General features: G+C 42.3%; 1 protein-coding gene across 2 annotated transcripts; it reads right to left on the bottom strand.

Moving 5' to 3' along the window:
* Positions 1 to 1,501: 1,501 nt before the first annotated feature.
* GABRD (gamma-aminobutyric acid type A receptor subunit delta) lies at positions 1,502 to 17,235 on the bottom strand. Of its 2 annotated transcripts, none has more exons than XM_066203063.1 (9): positions 16,678 to 17,235; positions 9,768 to 9,880; positions 9,231 to 9,298; positions 8,647 to 8,867; positions 7,771 to 7,853; positions 6,327 to 6,464; positions 5,262 to 5,414; positions 4,470 to 4,681; positions 1,502 to 4,128 (listed from the first exon to the last, which is right to left on the bottom strand). In XM_066203063.1, exons 1-9 carry the CDS (start codon positions 16,743 to 16,745, stop codon positions 3,829 to 3,831), a joined length of 1,356 nt encoding a protein of 451 aa, XP_066059160.1. In that variant the 5' UTR covers positions 16,746 to 17,235; the 3' UTR covers positions 1,502 to 3,828. The 2 variants fall into 2 exon arrangements, with proteins under 2 accessions (XP_066059160.1, XP_066059159.1); XM_066203062.1 differs by having other exon boundaries at positions 5,262 to 5,417; positions 16,678 to 17,234.
* Positions 17,236 to 17,649: the final 414 nt, after the last annotated feature.

Here is a 17,649-nt window from a genome sequence, read left to right as displayed (position 1 = left end):
GCAGTACTATAAATTGCTGAAAGGAACACAAATGCTTTCAGGTGCAGCACAGAAAAAGTGCCTTCTCATCTGTCACATACTTTTTTTTATGGCACTAGTACAACCCATCCAAAGTCAGCATTCAACTGACAGCAAATCTGTCTTATTTCATTTTATTAAGGGCATCATGAAATTAGAGTTGAATAGGGAATTGTCTTTGGGTGTCAATAGGTCTAAAGTAGTAATGTCTGGGGATTTTTAAATACGATAATTTCAGATTAAAAAAAGAGAGTGAAGCACACAGAGAAGAGAAGATTCAAATTTATGCGAAACTCCAATGAATTCAACATACTCCTGTACTGAAATGTCTCCTTGAAAGTTTGAATTGCATCTGAATTTTCTGTTTCTGGCTCTGGGAACCACTTTAAGAAAACCTCCCTCTTGTTGATGGAGGTGTTTTGTCTTGTGCTACTCATGCAAGTGCAGCAACAGCAGCTGAAACTCCTGTTCTCCATCTGATCCCCTTGCTCCTGGGATGGACATGCTGTCATATGTGTGCTCACAGGGCACTTTTCTGACTCCCTGCAACCTTCTGAGATTTTTTTTGCCTTTTATTTATGCATCTGTCTACATCACTGTAGGTAATCTGGCATTCTGGCTTTGGGGTTTTTTGAGGAGATTGCTGCCACCTTTTACTTTGATCAGTCACACTGAGCTGTGCACCTTGAAGATCTGCAGTCAAACTAGAGAAAAAAAAAAAATCACTGAATAAATCTTCTGGAGCAGTCAGCAGGACATGCAGCCTGTGACTGTCTCCCAGATGGAGGAGCAACTAATTTTGTCCAATAACCCCATGTGATCAGTCAGTTGGCTGCAGTGTAAGGAGTTATGTCAGGTGCACAATTACAAACTATTACTGCTGAAGTAATTAGATTAGACATTGCCTTTATAATATCTGCAGCCACCTTCTTGCTGATTACTCTCAATCACCAGCCACTGCACACTAGAGGGGCCAGGGCAGTGCTTCCTTCTCTGCTCTTTAATGATTTTAGTTCCAAAATCATGGATTATTTTCTTATGATTTGCACTCCTCAAGAACTTGCTGTGAATATTCCTTCAGCTGGATTTTGTCAATAATTTCACTCTTAGCAGAAGTTACTGATATTGACAGGCTATGTAATAAACTAATAGCTGGAGAAAACAGTGGGATACAGAAAGGCTGGATTCTGCTTTCCCAGCAGAAGTTAATCTGATTTTAAACTAAAGATTATTTCTGATTTTCTGCAAGTGTAACAGAGAAGACGGCGGCACCGTGGTCTTTCTAAAATATGTACTATTTTCTGGTGATGGATTATGGAAAAAGCAACCACCTAGTAAGGAAAATGCACTGTAAAGTCATGCTTCTGCTGCTTTTATTCCACTCTGCATTAAGTTATTATATAGAGCAGTAGGATTGTTTCAGAAGAAGGCAGAAGAGGTTGAGTTTCCTTGGAGAGAAAAGTGATTATGACCAAAAACACACTTAGGAAAAAAAAATAGTGTATTTCTGAAATGTAGCATTCCATCAACATCAGAACAAACCATAAAAAAAATAAATTAGAAAGAGGAGAAGCAGGAGGAAAACGAAAGAAGCTTGATTACCTGGATATACTGAAGGAGATTCAGATTTTCATTATCTTTCTGGTTAAGGTGAAATTTGAGTGATACTTTGCCTTAGTTCAGTGTGTGAGCCTCAGAAACTATGGTAAATAGTGCCATGAAAGTAGCAGTTGGACACACTTACCTAGCTGGAGGATAAGAGTTTCTGCCTCTCCTGAAGGCCTTTTCTTCTGTAAAACTCAAAGATATAGGCAAGAAATCATTAGAGCAATTTTTCAGACAATGCACTGGAAGGTCTTGTCTGAGATTCCCCAGCTGGTGAGTGGTGAGATGTGGGAGCAGAATCCAGGTGTCTCAGCCCAGGGTCAGGCTGGTGAGGATTTTGTGGAGCAATCACAGCTTGATGTCACTTGGGGTTTTCCAGCGCTGTTGGCTGATAGCTTTTCCGTGATAACAGAAACTAAAGATTGAGGTGAACCTAAGGCCTACACTGGAGCGGATTTTCTATTACAGCGCAGTTCAAGGTCATTATTTTTCCTTCTAAGCATCTCTTACTTCACTCATACCGAACAAATCTTGTTCTAAGTCATAAATCAGTGCTAAAATGTTTTCTCTTTCAGTGCTGGCCATATGAAATCAAACCATAAATCACAGCTGAGTTAAGGCAGGAGGAAGTTGCACATGCTCCACCAGGATCAAATCCTCCTTTCACCCTTATTGCAACTACTCATTGTCAGCCACACGTTCAGGAGCCCCGTCTTAAATGCCAGCAAAGCTCTTCTCTCACCTGCAGCTTCTGGCTTAGTCTCTCTCCATGCTCCTTTCCATTGCAGCTTTCAGCCTCTTGCTTTGCTTCCTTCTTTCCCTCTCTCTCATTTCACCTTTTCTTTTGTGTCAGTCTCTATTTTTCAAACACCCTCTCACTTTCAAGGCAACAATATCCTCAAAATAAATTTCCCTTTTGTAGTGTCTTACATTGGCTTCCAACACTAATAAGATTTCAATTGTTTTAATCCATATTCCAATATATTTACTGCGGAGACTTTAGGGAAGAATTGTGAAACTAGTTTGTTGTGAGTACTGTGCTCACTTGCTGAGCTCACTGAGATTATTTACAGAACAAAGTGTTATTTTGCATGAGTTGGGTGAGAGATCTAGTCCTGAATTAAGCAGTGTGTATGAGGACCCATAAATTTCACTGTTGAAAAATGGAAGTGAAGAGGCCTAAGAGATTAGGTTGGCCTCTGAGTAAAACCAGCAAAAATATCCAAAGCAACAGAATAACTTAAAGACAGTTATGAAATGTTTTTTTACTTCCCTCAGCTATTTAGGGACAGATTCAAAAAGGATATTTTCAGAGGCACACATGGTAGATTCTCAGTGAAAATTAACAGAACAAATTCTAAAGTTCTTCCTGCAAATGGAGTCCGACTTCCTTCATTATCAAGCACTTTTCAAATTTTTCCCAATCCAACACAAAAAGCCTGAGCTTTCCCTGTGGTTCTAAATCACTTTTATCTATTTTGGGGCCTATTAAACTAATAAACATTTCTGTCTTTAAGTGTTTAAACTTTCATTAGCTTAGATCTGAAATGTAATACAGTCATTATTAACAATTCAGTAGAATTTTTTGTAGTATATTTTATTTCATGCTGTGACTAAGAGCATTGAAATTTTTCAATATTTTATCCAAGACAAATAATATTTTAAGGAAAAACCTCCACTCCCCTCTATTCCCTTTTACTTTGTTCATGAGATTTTTCTGGTTAAAAACTCCAACTTTAGCACTACTGTTAAACCTAGACCAGCCCACAGATGCAGAAAACCACCTGTGCAGAAGTGAGGAATGAGCTCTTTCGTTACAAATAAAAAGGAAATTATCTGAGTGTGAAAAGCCAAATCTTCATTACTGATCGACCCTTGAAGCGGAGGAAAACCATGGTCATTTAAGATTCAAACTTTTGCTACAAATATGTACATATGAAAAGTTGTCTCATGGCATTACAGGAAAGAAAGAGCTGGAATTGTTTGGCAGAGTGCAGTCTTACTGTATCAAATCAGGTCAGCAATAAATTGCTGCTTTAAGTAGGAATTCATAGCAGGGCCTTCTTGACTTTGGAAGTGTCTTGAGCTCGTCGGAAACTATTTTGAGAAGAGGTGCCTCAATTCAGTTTCAGTGAGGGCTTCTTAGCCTGTGGGTATTGTTCAGTTTGTAGGTCTTGGGAAGATTTTTTCCTTTTTTTGTTGTCTTTACATTGTGTATGCAACCCAGTATATAACATTGACTGCTGCAAAGGCTGCTGGGAACACGGCTCTGGCGTAAATGTCAATGGTGTCAGCATCAATGGGCTTAAAGAGAGACTTCAGGCCAGTCTTTTTGTCCAGTTTCATTCCCTGCTGCTGTTTTGTCTCCCCAGTTTCTATTTCTATTGTGCCATATGATCCAGGCAGGCTTCTGGGAATTCGGTGTTGCCTGTTGGAAATGGCCAGTTCCTGGTTCACACCAGCTATGGAGAGGGAAAACAGGACAATGGCATTCTTCACGTTGATCTGCAAAGGAAAGAGGAGAATAATGGTAATTTATAGGGCAAGGACAGTGTCCTTCATCCAAGTTATCCATGGCACCAGCATGGTGAAACACCCGTGGGATGCATTTGTGGTGAAGGATTGAGCCCCTGCTTTGGCAGAACTGATGGAAGACTGTGCTGCCACAGATAATTCTGGTTATGGCTTCACATGCTCTGAATGTGCTGATCTGAGGCATGCTCTGATCTGAGGCACCATCAAGAACATTTTCAAAGCCTTTCTTCTTAGGAGGAATTTGTAGAAAAAAGGTCACGGAGCAGGGTGATTGCTTTGGCAAAGCCATTCCCAGTTTCACACTTACTGACCTCTGCACTCTGCCTCCTCGCCTTTATCTTGTTCTTCTGCTTTTTCATGTAGTCAGCATTGAAGTGTGCAAAGGCATATTCCACCAGCGCGGCAAAGACAAACACGTAGCAGATCCAGAAGTAAACGTCCAGAGCCTTGATGGCAGAGGCTCGTGGGAGGGAGGAGCGGGCACTGACCATCAGTGTGGTCATTGTAAGAACAGTGGTGATACCTGCAGGGCAGCGTGACAGAGGAATACATGCACTAATAGACATAAATATATTTATTAATATGAGGCTGAGGATTATTTTCACAGTGAAAGCCCTTTAATACTTTGGCTTCTGATTTTCAAAACAGGGGGACTCGTAAGAAGCTGCATTTGTATGACTAAGGCAGCTTTGAACAAGTTATCCTTGGTTTTTGTCCTAGATCAGGAGAAATAAAACCCAAAGAATTAACCCTCAAACACTTTTACATCTGGACTGGCAACCCTTAGTCAGGCAAACAGATCCACAAGCTTCAGGAACACTTCTTTTGTCACTGTCCTAGTTCCTTCATATCAATTCTTTCCTTTCTTTCACAGTCATTACTGCCTTTAACCCTCCCTAGGTGGTTATTTGCTGTTCCTTACTGAGGCAGCTGCTCTGATAACACAACAAAAATTAAACCAGGAGGGAAATCTTTCAAAGAACCCTCCCTTCTGCAAATGTAAACACAGTGGCCATAAATGCACCTTAATGAGGATTATCAGCGAGCACAATTACCCCCTCGAGCACTCCCTTCCCCGCGAGTCCCCAAGCCATCTGTTTTACCTAGTGACACCCTGGCAGGCACAGCTGACTGGCTGATCCAGAAGGACACCCACGACATGGCCACCAGTAGGATGGAAGGGACATAAGACTGGATGATGTAAACTCCTCGATTTCGCCGGAGGTGGAAGTGGAGACTGAGCCTGGGAAACTGACCTGCTGGAAAAGAGAGCAGGCACAAGAGATTCTGGCTGCGTGAATTACAGTTAAATTGATATTAAAAATGACATTTCTTGTAATGACACAGAGCTACATTCTTTAACATTTTCTGGACAAGGGTCACAAAAAGCTTTTTTGAATGCTGTTTGATTGATGCCTCATAAACCCTGCACGAGGTACTGCAGCTTTCATCAGCTAAGAATAGGTCAAATGATTTGTCTCAGGTCATATCAATGCCAGATCTGAAAATAAAATCATGAGTCTTCTCAAATAACAGTATTGCTTCAAAATGTGTACTGTCTTATCATCTGCTGTAGAAAGTCCTCCAGATACTAAATTTAGATTTTTTAAAAGGCCAAGTTAATTTCAAACTCAAAAAAGAGCTTAGAGGAGATGTGCAGCATAAATGAGAATCTGAATACATGAAAGAGGATGAAAAATCAGCAGGAAAGAAATGACTCCAATCTTGTACAAACATTGCAATAAGCCCAGTGATAGACATACACACCACTGACTTCTACAGGGTAGAATTAGACTGATCTGACTGTACGTCATAAGCTTCATAACATCAGGGCTAATGGAAATTTTTCTTGATCTGAAGTTGCAAATTAGGTCAAGAAAATGTGAGCTATACCTCAAGTGCTTTTTATCAAGTGCTGTCTGGCTACTCCACACAGTATTTTGTCGAGCAGAGAGAGCCAAAGGACAGAACATGCTACAGTGGTTACCTGGAGGCTCAGCTAAGAATGGCACTTCTTACAAGTGGAAGATGAAGGAAACTTATCAGAAACCTGACAGGTTCTTAAATGAGTTACTTAAGAAGAAGGATTTTCTATTATAGATAGAGGAGGTTTCTCTCTGCGGGAAAAAGTCAGACACTGTCCCTGAATTGAAGAGAGATTCTGTTACCAGATTTGAAGTTCATAATTTCTGTTGTGAACTGGTAATTGGTGATTGTGAATTGAGCAAGCTGCAGCTTATCCAGCCCATGGATCTCCTCCTGGTTTTCTGACCAGTGGTAGACAATGTCTTCTGAAGAGTAGCCATCTGCCAAAAAAAAGCTGAATGAACACAAAGTTCAAGGGAGAAATTCAGACCTTAGAGAATTCATAGTAGAATTCCTCTGCTATGCTGATTTCCACCAGACACATTGCAAATGTAATTCTCTGTGCTTTGGAGAGGTGCAGGGCACCAGGGCCATGACAGAAAGAGGGGATATGAATGAGAAGGATTTATGTAATATGCAAATCCACAGGAAATCAGTCTTTCCTAGCTTGGCTGTTCATTGACAACTTGCTACTAAAGCATCCATTTGCTTAAAGAGACTTTATTTCTGTTTGTTCCACTGAAATGAAAACACTCAAATTCAATTAAAACCTTCAACCCCCTCCAAAACTCCCGGCAGAACTTGCTGGGAGAGAGAGAATGAATTGCTGGGGTACTGTCTGCTGCCTCTGCATTTGGTGATTATGTAAGTAAAACTGTAGATTGCTATTTTTGACAGCATAAAATGGTATTGTGGTTAACAGCCTAGAAAACAAAGTCAGTGACAAAAAAGAAAATGAGAAACCTGCATCAACGGGCCAAGGGATCTGCTCAGGATCTGCTATTCCCGGATCTCTGGATCCCTCAGGACCTGTAGACTCCTTGATCTAAAAACTAGATTCATTTTCCCTGACTGAGTGGTCCCTGCTTGTGTCAGTAGTGATTTTCATTCAGAAGTATGGATGCTCATAGGAATTACATGCTGATGATAGATTAAATACAATTTGGATAAAAAATAAATCCATTATTCACCCTCCTTTGCGAATACAAAGGAATTAAGCCCATCCATGCAGTATTCTGATGGATTTCTGTGTAACAGATACACGAATGCCAAGGCAAGTTAAAGAGCTATGTGAAGGTTAGTCACAATGGCATTCATTAAAAGCAGAGAAATCTTTCTTTTCCCTATTTTCTCATAAATTAAAAATAGCACATCACATTTTGCCTTTGGGCTTTTCTACTTGTTCTCACTGGATTTGATACAAACCTCAGTAATGCCAGTGACTGTCACAACTGCACAAGGTTTCACATGAAGCAGAAAGTTCCAGACATTTGTCAGCAGGACTGCACATTGTTCATCATGCCTAAATCAAATCCTAGAGATTTGGGTTGGACCAGGGTTGAATTGGTATTGAAAAGTCCCCAGTCTAATGCCCAACACAGGGAATGAAGAGATTTCTCTTCACTCTAAACCCCAAGGCATCCCTTAAATTGCATTGACTAAAGCAGAATCATCTCAGCCAAGCCCAGCTATCCCAGTACCACGTCTGCAGGCTTTGCACAAAACACAGAGGTACTCAGCCCTTACAGCTCTCCAAATCCAACATGCATTCCTGCTCATCCATTGGATACTTGGAAAGGTCCATGTCACAGGCCACTGTTGAGGTAATCCTGTTTGGAGCAACGTGAACACCAGTTAGTTACATTCAGACAGAGCCTTTTCCTCAGAACTCAAAAGACTGAGTGGAAAACTTTGAAACCTTAATACTAACAAAGAAAACTGTTTTCAAAGTCCTGCTGGCTGCTGCCTGAGTCTGTGGGAAACCCAGAGGCAGAGGGAATTGAAAAAAGGTCAAATGACTCGTCTAACATCAGAGGATTCAGCAGCTACTGATGATGATAAAAAGGAATTTTCTGGTCAAATCTCCTCCCTTCCACTGTCCCCAAGATCACTACCAATACCTTAAGAGGGACTTTGGACTCACAGTTTCAAAGGTGCACATTCATTATTTTTCAGAACATTACACAATTAACTGTCAATACAGTTACTGAGTTCAGCCACAGCCTTCTTCCAAAGTGAGAAATGCTGCTTTGTCTGTGTGAAAGATGGGGAAGCTGAGCCTAAATCAGGCTCACAGTTCCCTTGGAAAATAGCAAGAGAGTGGAGAACAGAATCTTTGCTCTGTGTTCAACACCTCCTTGCCTGGTGACCAAAGCCATGAGGGGCTTCTGTCCCACTGAGGGCATTCTGGACATGATCAGTGACTGCAGTGCAGAATGTGTTAGTGCCGCCAAAGAGACCTTCCTGGCTTCTCTTTATCAAGAAAAGGACAGAGGAAAGGAGCTTTTCTTCCATTTTTAACTAATAATAATTTTAGGAAATCCTCCCAGGAATGCTGAGTGATTACAGAATGTTCAAGAAGTTAACACACAACAGAGTACACTTGTACTGTTTGTCACTCACCTGATGCTGTATAAAATGACTCCGTCTGGCTGGAGCCTGATAAGTTTGTTTTCCACAGTCACATCATGGAACCAGGCAGACTTGGCATTGACTATGAAAGTATCTGGCAACCAGAGCTTGTCCACAAACCTGCTGTCCAAGCCCAGAGTTTCGTTGGTGTGGTTGTAAGACAGACGATCGTCTCGCCAGCTCTGATGCAAAAATACTGTCATGGTGTATTCCTGTGACAAGAGAAATCCTAATTAAGAAGTGATGCTGACAATGATAATGTATTGGAACTTAGCCAAAAAATCAATGTCTCAGCCTAGAAATATACTATTTGCTTTCAGTGCAAATACATATTTTTATACTTAGTCAATCAGGGAGCTGCCCAAGCATTTGAATTTCAGTCATATGCTCCTACTATGGATAAGCACAAGATATAAAAAAGTGATTCAATATCAATCTATGTGTTATACACAACACACTGCAAGAGTTGCACAGGTCTTGATGAAGAAAATCAGTTTATATAGCTCAACAAATACAACTTCTGGTTTTGAACCTTTGCTTTTTTTAAAGCAAAACTAGAAAATCTGGTACTGTACCATGTTCACTTCTGAGATGTGGTCAATGCTAGCTACTTCGATTGCCAGAGCAACATTAACGGGAGGACCTGAGAAAAAAAACATTTCAGTGGGGTGATTTATATCATCATCATTAAAGCAAGAGTTTAAAATCTTTTACCGATTGTGCCCTCAATTCCCAACAGCACACCTCACTTCAGTGATAAGGGACACAAGATAAAATCACAACTACTGAAAATTATTGAATCCTTTCTGGAAATCACATTGTCTAGTTTAAGACAGCATGACTTCAAGCAGATGCAGAAATTATCACCATTTAATGCAATACAAAATTCCTTCAACTTAGATGTCAACCGTTCAAGAACTGCATCAGAAGCCTGTGTTGCTGTTGAACAGTCTGTCTCTTGTCAAAATCAAGCAAATTGTTGATTGTTATTTTTTTCCATCATCCAAGTAAAAGACACTCACAACTTTTTAATCATTTAAAGTATGAATTTCACATAAACATCAGAAGGATTGTAAGAATCAAAGAGACATTATTTATTGTCTAAGTCTCACCTCCAATCCCAGGCCTGAAATTTCGTGCGTACCCTTTCATCAAATCATCCAGGTTGGGCAACCAGGAGATTTCAATGTTGGAACCTATGTAATCTCCGATGTCACTCATAGCTCTGGATAAAGAGAATAAGTATCTTTAAATTTCCCATGTTTACAAACAGAGGAAGGACAGAAAATGGAGGTTATTGACTTATTTTACACCAGAGACCACCTACAGTAAGATCAGCTATACTGGAGATTTTTACAAGTAGGAAAACCATTTCAGGTATTTCTGTTTAAATCAAAACAAATTTCAGGCTAGACTTTGGCATCTTTAACTAAAAGCACATACTTTTAAAAGTTTCTTTGTCTCTAAATAAAGTAGGAAAAATAGACTTAGAAACTTAGGAAAAGCATTAGAGGGAAACAAAGATACTTTGTAAACTGCCTAAATTGCATCTGTGAACGCTGAAATGCAGCTGTGACAGCTTCTTGCCAGGGAACAGCTGAGATCAAGAGGGCTGGTGCATTGTCAAATGTGACAGGAAAACAGGAAAAACTGCACATCTGGAATTTGGACAACAGCAGCAGGTTTCGGTTGGGAGATGTGTTGCTGTGGGACTTGTGCTCATGGCACAGCCCCTCCAGCAATCAGGCTCCCTCTCTCAGGTGCCTCTTCTTGCCAGGCCAGTGATGCTCCTCGAAGACTTTAGCCCAGGGTCTGCTTGCCATTTGCCAGCCCCTGGCAACTGCCAGCCCTTCAGCCCTGGCACAAGCAGTGATGTGGATACTCCACCATCTCTTAGAAACAAAGGCAAGGTTGTGCTGTCTTAATTATCTGTTAAACCTGGCAGGCTCCAGTTGAAGATCTGTGCCTGCTCACGTCATTCCTCTGTCATTCCTCTCGCTGCACCGTGACCGACAGGACAGGAAGAGATAAATGAGGGGCTGGGACAATGTCTGCCACCACCAAAGAGAAGAATTACCAGTGGCTTGAGAGGGCCTGTGACTGAACGCAAGTACTGGATCAAAGCAGGCTGAGCACTGCTTTAGCATCTTCCACTGAGCCCAGCTATAAATGTGGCATTTGAGAGGTACCTATGACTTGCAACACAAGAGAAATGGTTAAATATCCATGGAAGGCTGCAGAGTAATACACCACAAACACATTCTGCCTTGGTACTTACATAACTTTCTTAGAGTGTTCATGTGACATTGACCCACATAAAGCACATGGTTTTTCTCTCCAAAATATGCCAGCCTGGGCATTCAGCTCAGCACGAGCAGTTATTGCCAGCACAGGAACAGAGTATCCTACAATAACTAACTCTTCTCACAGAAGACTGAAAGAAAAGCCTTTGATTGCCCCGGTCTTAAAATTCTTGTTTGGACTCAATTATATAAGGAGGGAGTTCTGGGATTACAATGTGTAAGTGTATGTTTTGAGCAGCAGAGACACTAGCAGAGCTGTCAAAGCTTCTGTGACCTCCCGGCACAGGGACACTGCTCTGGGAACTTCATTATTTCCCAGCAAAATGTTGTGTTAAACTGCATTTATAAGGTTTCCTTGCCATGAGCACACTGCTGTGTGTTGATCTCCAGTTACTACCCCAGTTATTTCTCAGGTCCTTCTCTCTCTCCTGAGGAAGGATCTTGGAACACTCCAAGACGTGTTTTCAGCTACATAAATTGGAATAACATAATTGATTTAGACAAGGGCTTTGAAGATTTATAACAGATGTCAACAGAGGTTTTTTCCTTCTTTATTGAGTTTGATCAACTATATCAACACTTCTTTCTATCAGACTGCTGGTCTTTCAATCATCCAACCATCATTATTTACTTTAATGAAATTATAGCTTTATAATAAGTTCGTTTAAAAACATACTTATTTATAACTCACAGGTCTCAGCCACAGACATGGAAAGGTGTTTCTAATCAGAAAAATGTCAGAGATCCCTTTATATGTAAAGAATGGTGCTCTATGTCTTTTCCTAATTAGAGTATATAACTACTATACACTTGAATATATCTGCTTTAAATCTCTTTGCCTTCTCAGTAGAAGGAGGTGATGCTTTTTCAGCCTCTGTTGCTAAAACAGCAACCAAGTTCAGTAAAGCGTTTTGAAAACAGAATTCAAGTCAGAAGGTGACAGCCCTGGAGTGATGTATCTCATGTGCCTGATCATGTTTTGACGAAGCACTTGGAGTGCCGCTGTTCTCCTGTGTCAGGGTTCTATTTTAATGGCATTAAGGGAAGCCGTGGAGCTCCAAGGAAGTTAAAATGATGAGAGTCGGGTTAAAGACTGAGGGCTATAGCCTGCCATGTGTTTTAAGCAGATTACAATCTAGAGGGAGTTTTACTTAAATATCCATGACACAATTAAAATAAATCTTGTTTCTATTATTAAAAAAAGCCTTAGGGTCAGATCATCAGTGTAACAAATGTGCTGGAGTTAGTGGAGCTATGTGCATTTAATACCAGGGGGGTTATTAAAATATTACAGCTGAAATAATTTTATGGCTCGATTTACCGTGTGGTGATAACTCCTTTGAGTCATTCCTCTAGACTTCTGCACATCACATCCAGTGCTTTAAAGTTACAAGAAGGATGGTGGAAGAATTTCCTTCATCCTTGATAAGCAGTTGGGATTATATATGGCCTAAAATATTATTCATTATTGTACCTGAAAAAGGAAGACCAGCATAGAAAAGATGCATTGGAAGGGATTAACTTTTCATAGTGTAAGCAGTAAGGATGAAAAGAAAGGCAACTATTATTAGTTGATTCAGCAACTTCACTTCCCAGTGTAAGCTGCTGTAAAGCTTGTTTCAGTAAGAAGGAGGACTTTGTAAAATCAAGGCATTGATGTGTCAAATCCAAGGGGTAAAAGGGCTCCTGACAAGCTTCTCCTCAGTTTGCACCAGGCCAGAGTGGAGGGCCTTGCTGGTTAAATGGCAACAGTCCTGGGGACTTCTATCCCTCTGGAATTCATTCCCTAATCTAAAGCTGAAGAAGATGATCCACACTCTGACCCTGCACACATCTCTTTTCAAGCAGTTATTTTTGAGAATATATTAGTATCTGTCCATATCTGGAGCATTGGGAGAACTTCAGCTGAGCTTATTGAAAATAGATTACTGCTGTCTAAACCATGAAAGCAATAGTGAGTTCTCCTGTGTAGGCAACGGGAAAGGAAATCCCCATTGATAAATTGCACAGTCCTATGGAATTCCTCTTTCCCTAAGTCTAACAAAGGTTAGAGAAAGCAACTCCAAGCAATGAATGTCCCATGACAGAGCAAAGAAAGGTCTCTTTTAGACCTAAGTACTAGCAGTTCTAGAATTAAAAGTACCCATGTCTCAAAATCCTTCCCATCCAAGCTGACATCTCCCTCCCTGCTGCTGCAGGACCAGGGCATCCTACTAATGTGGCGTGATCTGGGGGAGAAACATCAATCAACGTGAACAGCACATCTTTAAAGGGCTTGTCAGACAAGTGAGGCGTTAGCCTGTCTCTGCTCTCTTCCCGAACACTGCTTGACAACACTTGCTAGAAGTTCATCCGTACTACTGGAAAATATCTGGTATTTAAATCACACCAAAGAGGCAATCTGTAAGTTCTATGTAAATGAGAGCACAACAGCAGTTGAGCAAGGGATAGTATTAGCAATTTCATTTTTGCCCACCAGTGCCAAAAGCTCTGGGATCAGAGCAAAAAAGCTCAGAATCCTTAAGTCAGTGGCCAGTGGGACACTGATTTGAGGCCACACTGGTCAGGAGGGTGCACTGATCTTCTGAAAAATCCATAGAGCAGTAAGATGTAGAAAATCACTTTTGCATCCTCTGTTTCTTCTTTAGACCCGCAAACCTGATTCTCTTGGGGATTGTAACATCGTTGTTATATGAATCTTTTAACCTGGTAGATGGAAAAACCAGTTTGTCTGGAGGACTGGGATCAGTGCATTTCATTTTGATAAGCCTTGAGACAGATGTCCTGATGTCATCACCGCTGAAGAAAACTTTTCCTTGGGAAAAAGACAAGGAATATCCTGCAAGGTCAGAGAATAATCTGACCTCTGCCAAACTCCAGGATTATCCAGAGCAGTATATATATCCTTCCCATCTGCCATTCCTGACTCTAAGGGAAGCTCACTGTAAATATGTTTTGTATTTTGAAATGTAATTGAAAAAGCATTAGGCTTAATTCATGGCAACCTTTAGAACATCAAAGCCTCTCTGGCAGTTTTAAGCTACAGAAAATGGACCACTCTTTGCATACATTCACGTGTTAAAGCTGCTCTGTTTCCACAAATAGAAGTAAAAGGCTTAGGGAGACACACAGCAGAATGACAATTAAATGCAAGAGTATAAAAGTCACTTAACAGAGTAGAAACTTAACTATAAAATATACAACTATTTTAATTAGAGAAGTTAAATCTCTTCCAGTGCGAAATTACAAAGTGCAGACACACACCCCAAAACTCCTTTCAGAAGTGCTCTTTCCCCAAGCAAATGAAGAAATATTTCCCCAAGGGTCTTTCTGCAGATGATCTCATTCACTGTGGCACATTTATTATTGCAGCATCCACAGCATCTCAAACCCCGAAAAAATAGTGGAAGTCACAGTCTTTTTCCCAAAGACCTGTCAATCATTTAAATGCCAAATTCCCTGCCACTAATCACTGTCTTGAGCAGACCCAAGACCACCATTTTCCAAAAATGTTTACCTGACAAGAATGTGCTGACTTTGGTTGAATTTGGCTCATTCACTTCAGTCATCTAACACACATGACAGAGAAATTGCTTCACACACTGCTAAAGCACCCTGGAAGGGTATTCAGAAATGCTCTGAGGAAGCAGCCTGCATGTATCCCCCACTTCCCTCCTCTGCCAAGCCATTACAATATTTTCACTGGTAGTTTTGCTTTCGGGAAGTCTTCTATGTCTTTTGTCTTACTGGTGAATTTTGAAATCACCAAAATGTTCTTCCTTTTTGGAATTTTTTTTTTTTGAATATACAGTGCACAGAACTCAGGAGCAGAGAATTTAGGGGTGTTGGATGGCCTCTATCATCAAAATTCTGAATCACACTGCATTTAGAAAAGAAAATCAGAGCTTTAAAATGAAGCAGTTGAGAGTTTTGTCCATTAATATGCTGCTATTCATAAAAGCATCTCGTACCAAAAATATTTTTAGTAATGCAAGGATAAAATTTCACTTTAGTTCTGTTTAACTGATCCAAAGTACATATGCAAACAAGGCTACTCCCTTTTTACAAGATTAAACAGTGCCCTGCCATAGCCACCCTAAATCCTGAATCCAAACAGAGCAGCTTTCCTTGACCGTGGAATGTCTCACATTTTGCAATATTTGGAAAACTACAACCTGAACAGTTGGAATTTCAGAAGTTAGGACTTGCCTTGCCTGAGTCTGCCATGAGTAGATGTATTCCTACCAAACAATTCATCACTATTGAGTAACTGGAGAAAGAAAGTCAATTAGGGAATTAATAACAAAATAAATAATGTATCCAACAAACACATATCCTGGCAGTTGCTGTGCCTAGGAGCAGACCTTGGAGACAAAGGCTGAGAAGACTGACTCTTCCTTAAAATCCTCTCTTTTTTTGGTCTTATGTACTCAAACATCACTTTTCAACCCACAGCTTCAATGGTAGCCCAGTTGCAGAGGGAGAGACAGGATCATTGAAATGATGGACAAGATGTGGGTGCCCTTAGGTAATAAGCAGTTTTTCCTCTGCCTTCACTGTAACACTGGATTTCTTCAGAGTCTGAGGATGTCAGGGTCTGACCCTGGATAACAGATTCAAGGTCACAGGATAAATAATTCTGTCAATCCTAAGAGCAGTTGACTTTACACTTTCTCTGAGCAAGATTCTTTTCCTTCTCAGTGAAAAAAAAATGAGATCTCCCTGATTAATTCCAAAACCTGTACAACAATGTTAGGTTTTACTACAGTTCCCACTTTGCCTCTTCCACTCCTCTGAAGCTATTAAGGATGTCTATGAAGCAGAAGATGTAAGACCCCTTTAATGCCACAACCACCCCTGCTCTGGGGGGTGTAGGCATGTTTTTACATGCAGCAAGTTCTTTTTTACTCCCCCCTCTATTTTCATTGCGTAATCATGGCAAGCTTTCTCCACATCCAGCCTCCAGATCTGGAGAGAATAAGAATATACCGAGACCGCTGCTGGTTGCCTAGCTAACACCTTTGGAGGGAATGTGACTGAGAGCTGCAAATATATATCTTTCTTCAAATTTTATTATTTTAAGAAGTGGTTTGTGTTCTCCAAACATTTTTTCCCCTAAGATCTCTGACAGTCTCTTCCTGCTAACCCAAGTTCAGGAGACTTAATGAATGCACTAGAAAGGGGTGGCTGTATTTTGGGGTTTTAACGGTACCTACGGAGGCCCTAAGCAAAACTATTCAGCTCGTACCCCACTGCTTGTGCTGGGGTTTATGGAAGAGTTTCATGTTCAAGCAGGCCCCTACAGAGCTGCTGGAGGGGCTGAGGCTGAGCTGGGATATTGCAGTGCCTTACAAAAAGTGATTGCCCCCAATTTAGAGTAAGTGCCCTCGGGAAAAGGCTTCCAGGAGCATCCTGTTAAAAACACAGCTCTTGACTAAGCCAAGAAACTGCTGCTCAACTGGCAGAAGTGCATTCTCAGCTAGGGAATGAAGAAAGAAAGAAAGAACTGAAACACATGAGACACATTAAGGAAACTCTTCAGTCAAGGGCCCTTTTTCTCCTGAACACTCACTCAAAGCAGTCGTGGCCCGTAAGTGCAGAAAGCATCCCTGGGCAAAAGTGGGAGCCCCAGCCAGAGCTGGCACCACTCACTCCAGCTACACCGAGAGAACGGCTGCCCGAGGCCAGTCTAAGAAAGAATGATAAGATGTTTTCTTACCTGATACACCTGTGCTGTTGGGTGCACAGTAGAATCAAGGCAGGAAAAACCCAGGTAAGAAATTCCATTTTACTCCCATTTATTAGACAGCAGCGACCAAAACCCAGGTTCCTTGGCTCTCCTGGCAGCTCCAAAGCTCCAGTGGCTTTGCCATTCTTGCCTGCTGCGCTAAGTTGAGGCTGAGTTTAAAGCGATGGATGGTTGCTCAGCAGCAGCAGCCCCCACAATCTCCACAGTGCCCGGGAGCCATGCAGGCAGCCCGGCACGGGAGCAGGGAGCAGGGCAGCTCTCCTCTCCTCTCCTCTCTTCTCCTTCCCTCTCCTCCTCTCCTCTGCGGGTGGCTCAGTCCCGCCCGGCTCCGCTGCCCTGCTCCCGCATCCCTCCCCTGCCGCGGGCTCTTCCTCCGGCCGCTCTGCCCGCCTGCGAGGCTGCTTGCCGAAAATAACCTCCAAAAGGATAGATTAATCCCACGGAGCGGGGTGGGAGCAACTCAAAGTGCTCCGGAGCCACTAATGTCCTGCGCGCATCGCGCCGGGGAGGAGCAGGAGGAGCCGCAGCCCGAGCCGAGGGCAGGGGCGGCCGGTCCCGGGGCGCTCGGGGGCGCGGAGCCGCTGTGCCCGCTCCGCTCGGGGCATGTGAACCGCAGGCACCGCCGCCGCCGCCGCCCCCCGCCGCCCCCCCGAGCTCCCGGCAAATCCCGGCGGCACCCGGGCACCGCAGCTGCAGCCCGGCTTGCACAGCATCGCTCCGAGCGCACCGGAGATGGAGCCGGGGACCGTGCCGAGGGAAATGCCGCCTCTCCGCTGCCTGCGCGCCGTCCCGGCCCGGCGGTACCACCGAGAGGGGCAGAGCCCGCAATGCAAACTTCTGCCTCGCCGCTCTCGGGCTCCTGAGGGGCTTCTCTACAGTGAAACGCCCGGAGCAGTTCACTGCTCCATCCCGGGCTGCTCGGGCTGCCATCGTCCAGCTTCC

This window comes from Chamaea fasciata, unplaced genomic scaffold (genome assembly GCF_029207755.1).
Source record: "Chamaea fasciata isolate MVZ Bird 193981 ecotype frontalis unplaced genomic scaffold, bChaFas1.0.hap1 SCAF_23, whole genome shotgun sequence".
Lineage (NCBI taxonomy): Eukaryota > Metazoa > Chordata > Aves > Passeriformes > Sylviidae > Chamaea > Chamaea fasciata.
This window is presented reverse-complemented; position numbering and strand designations above follow the sequence as displayed.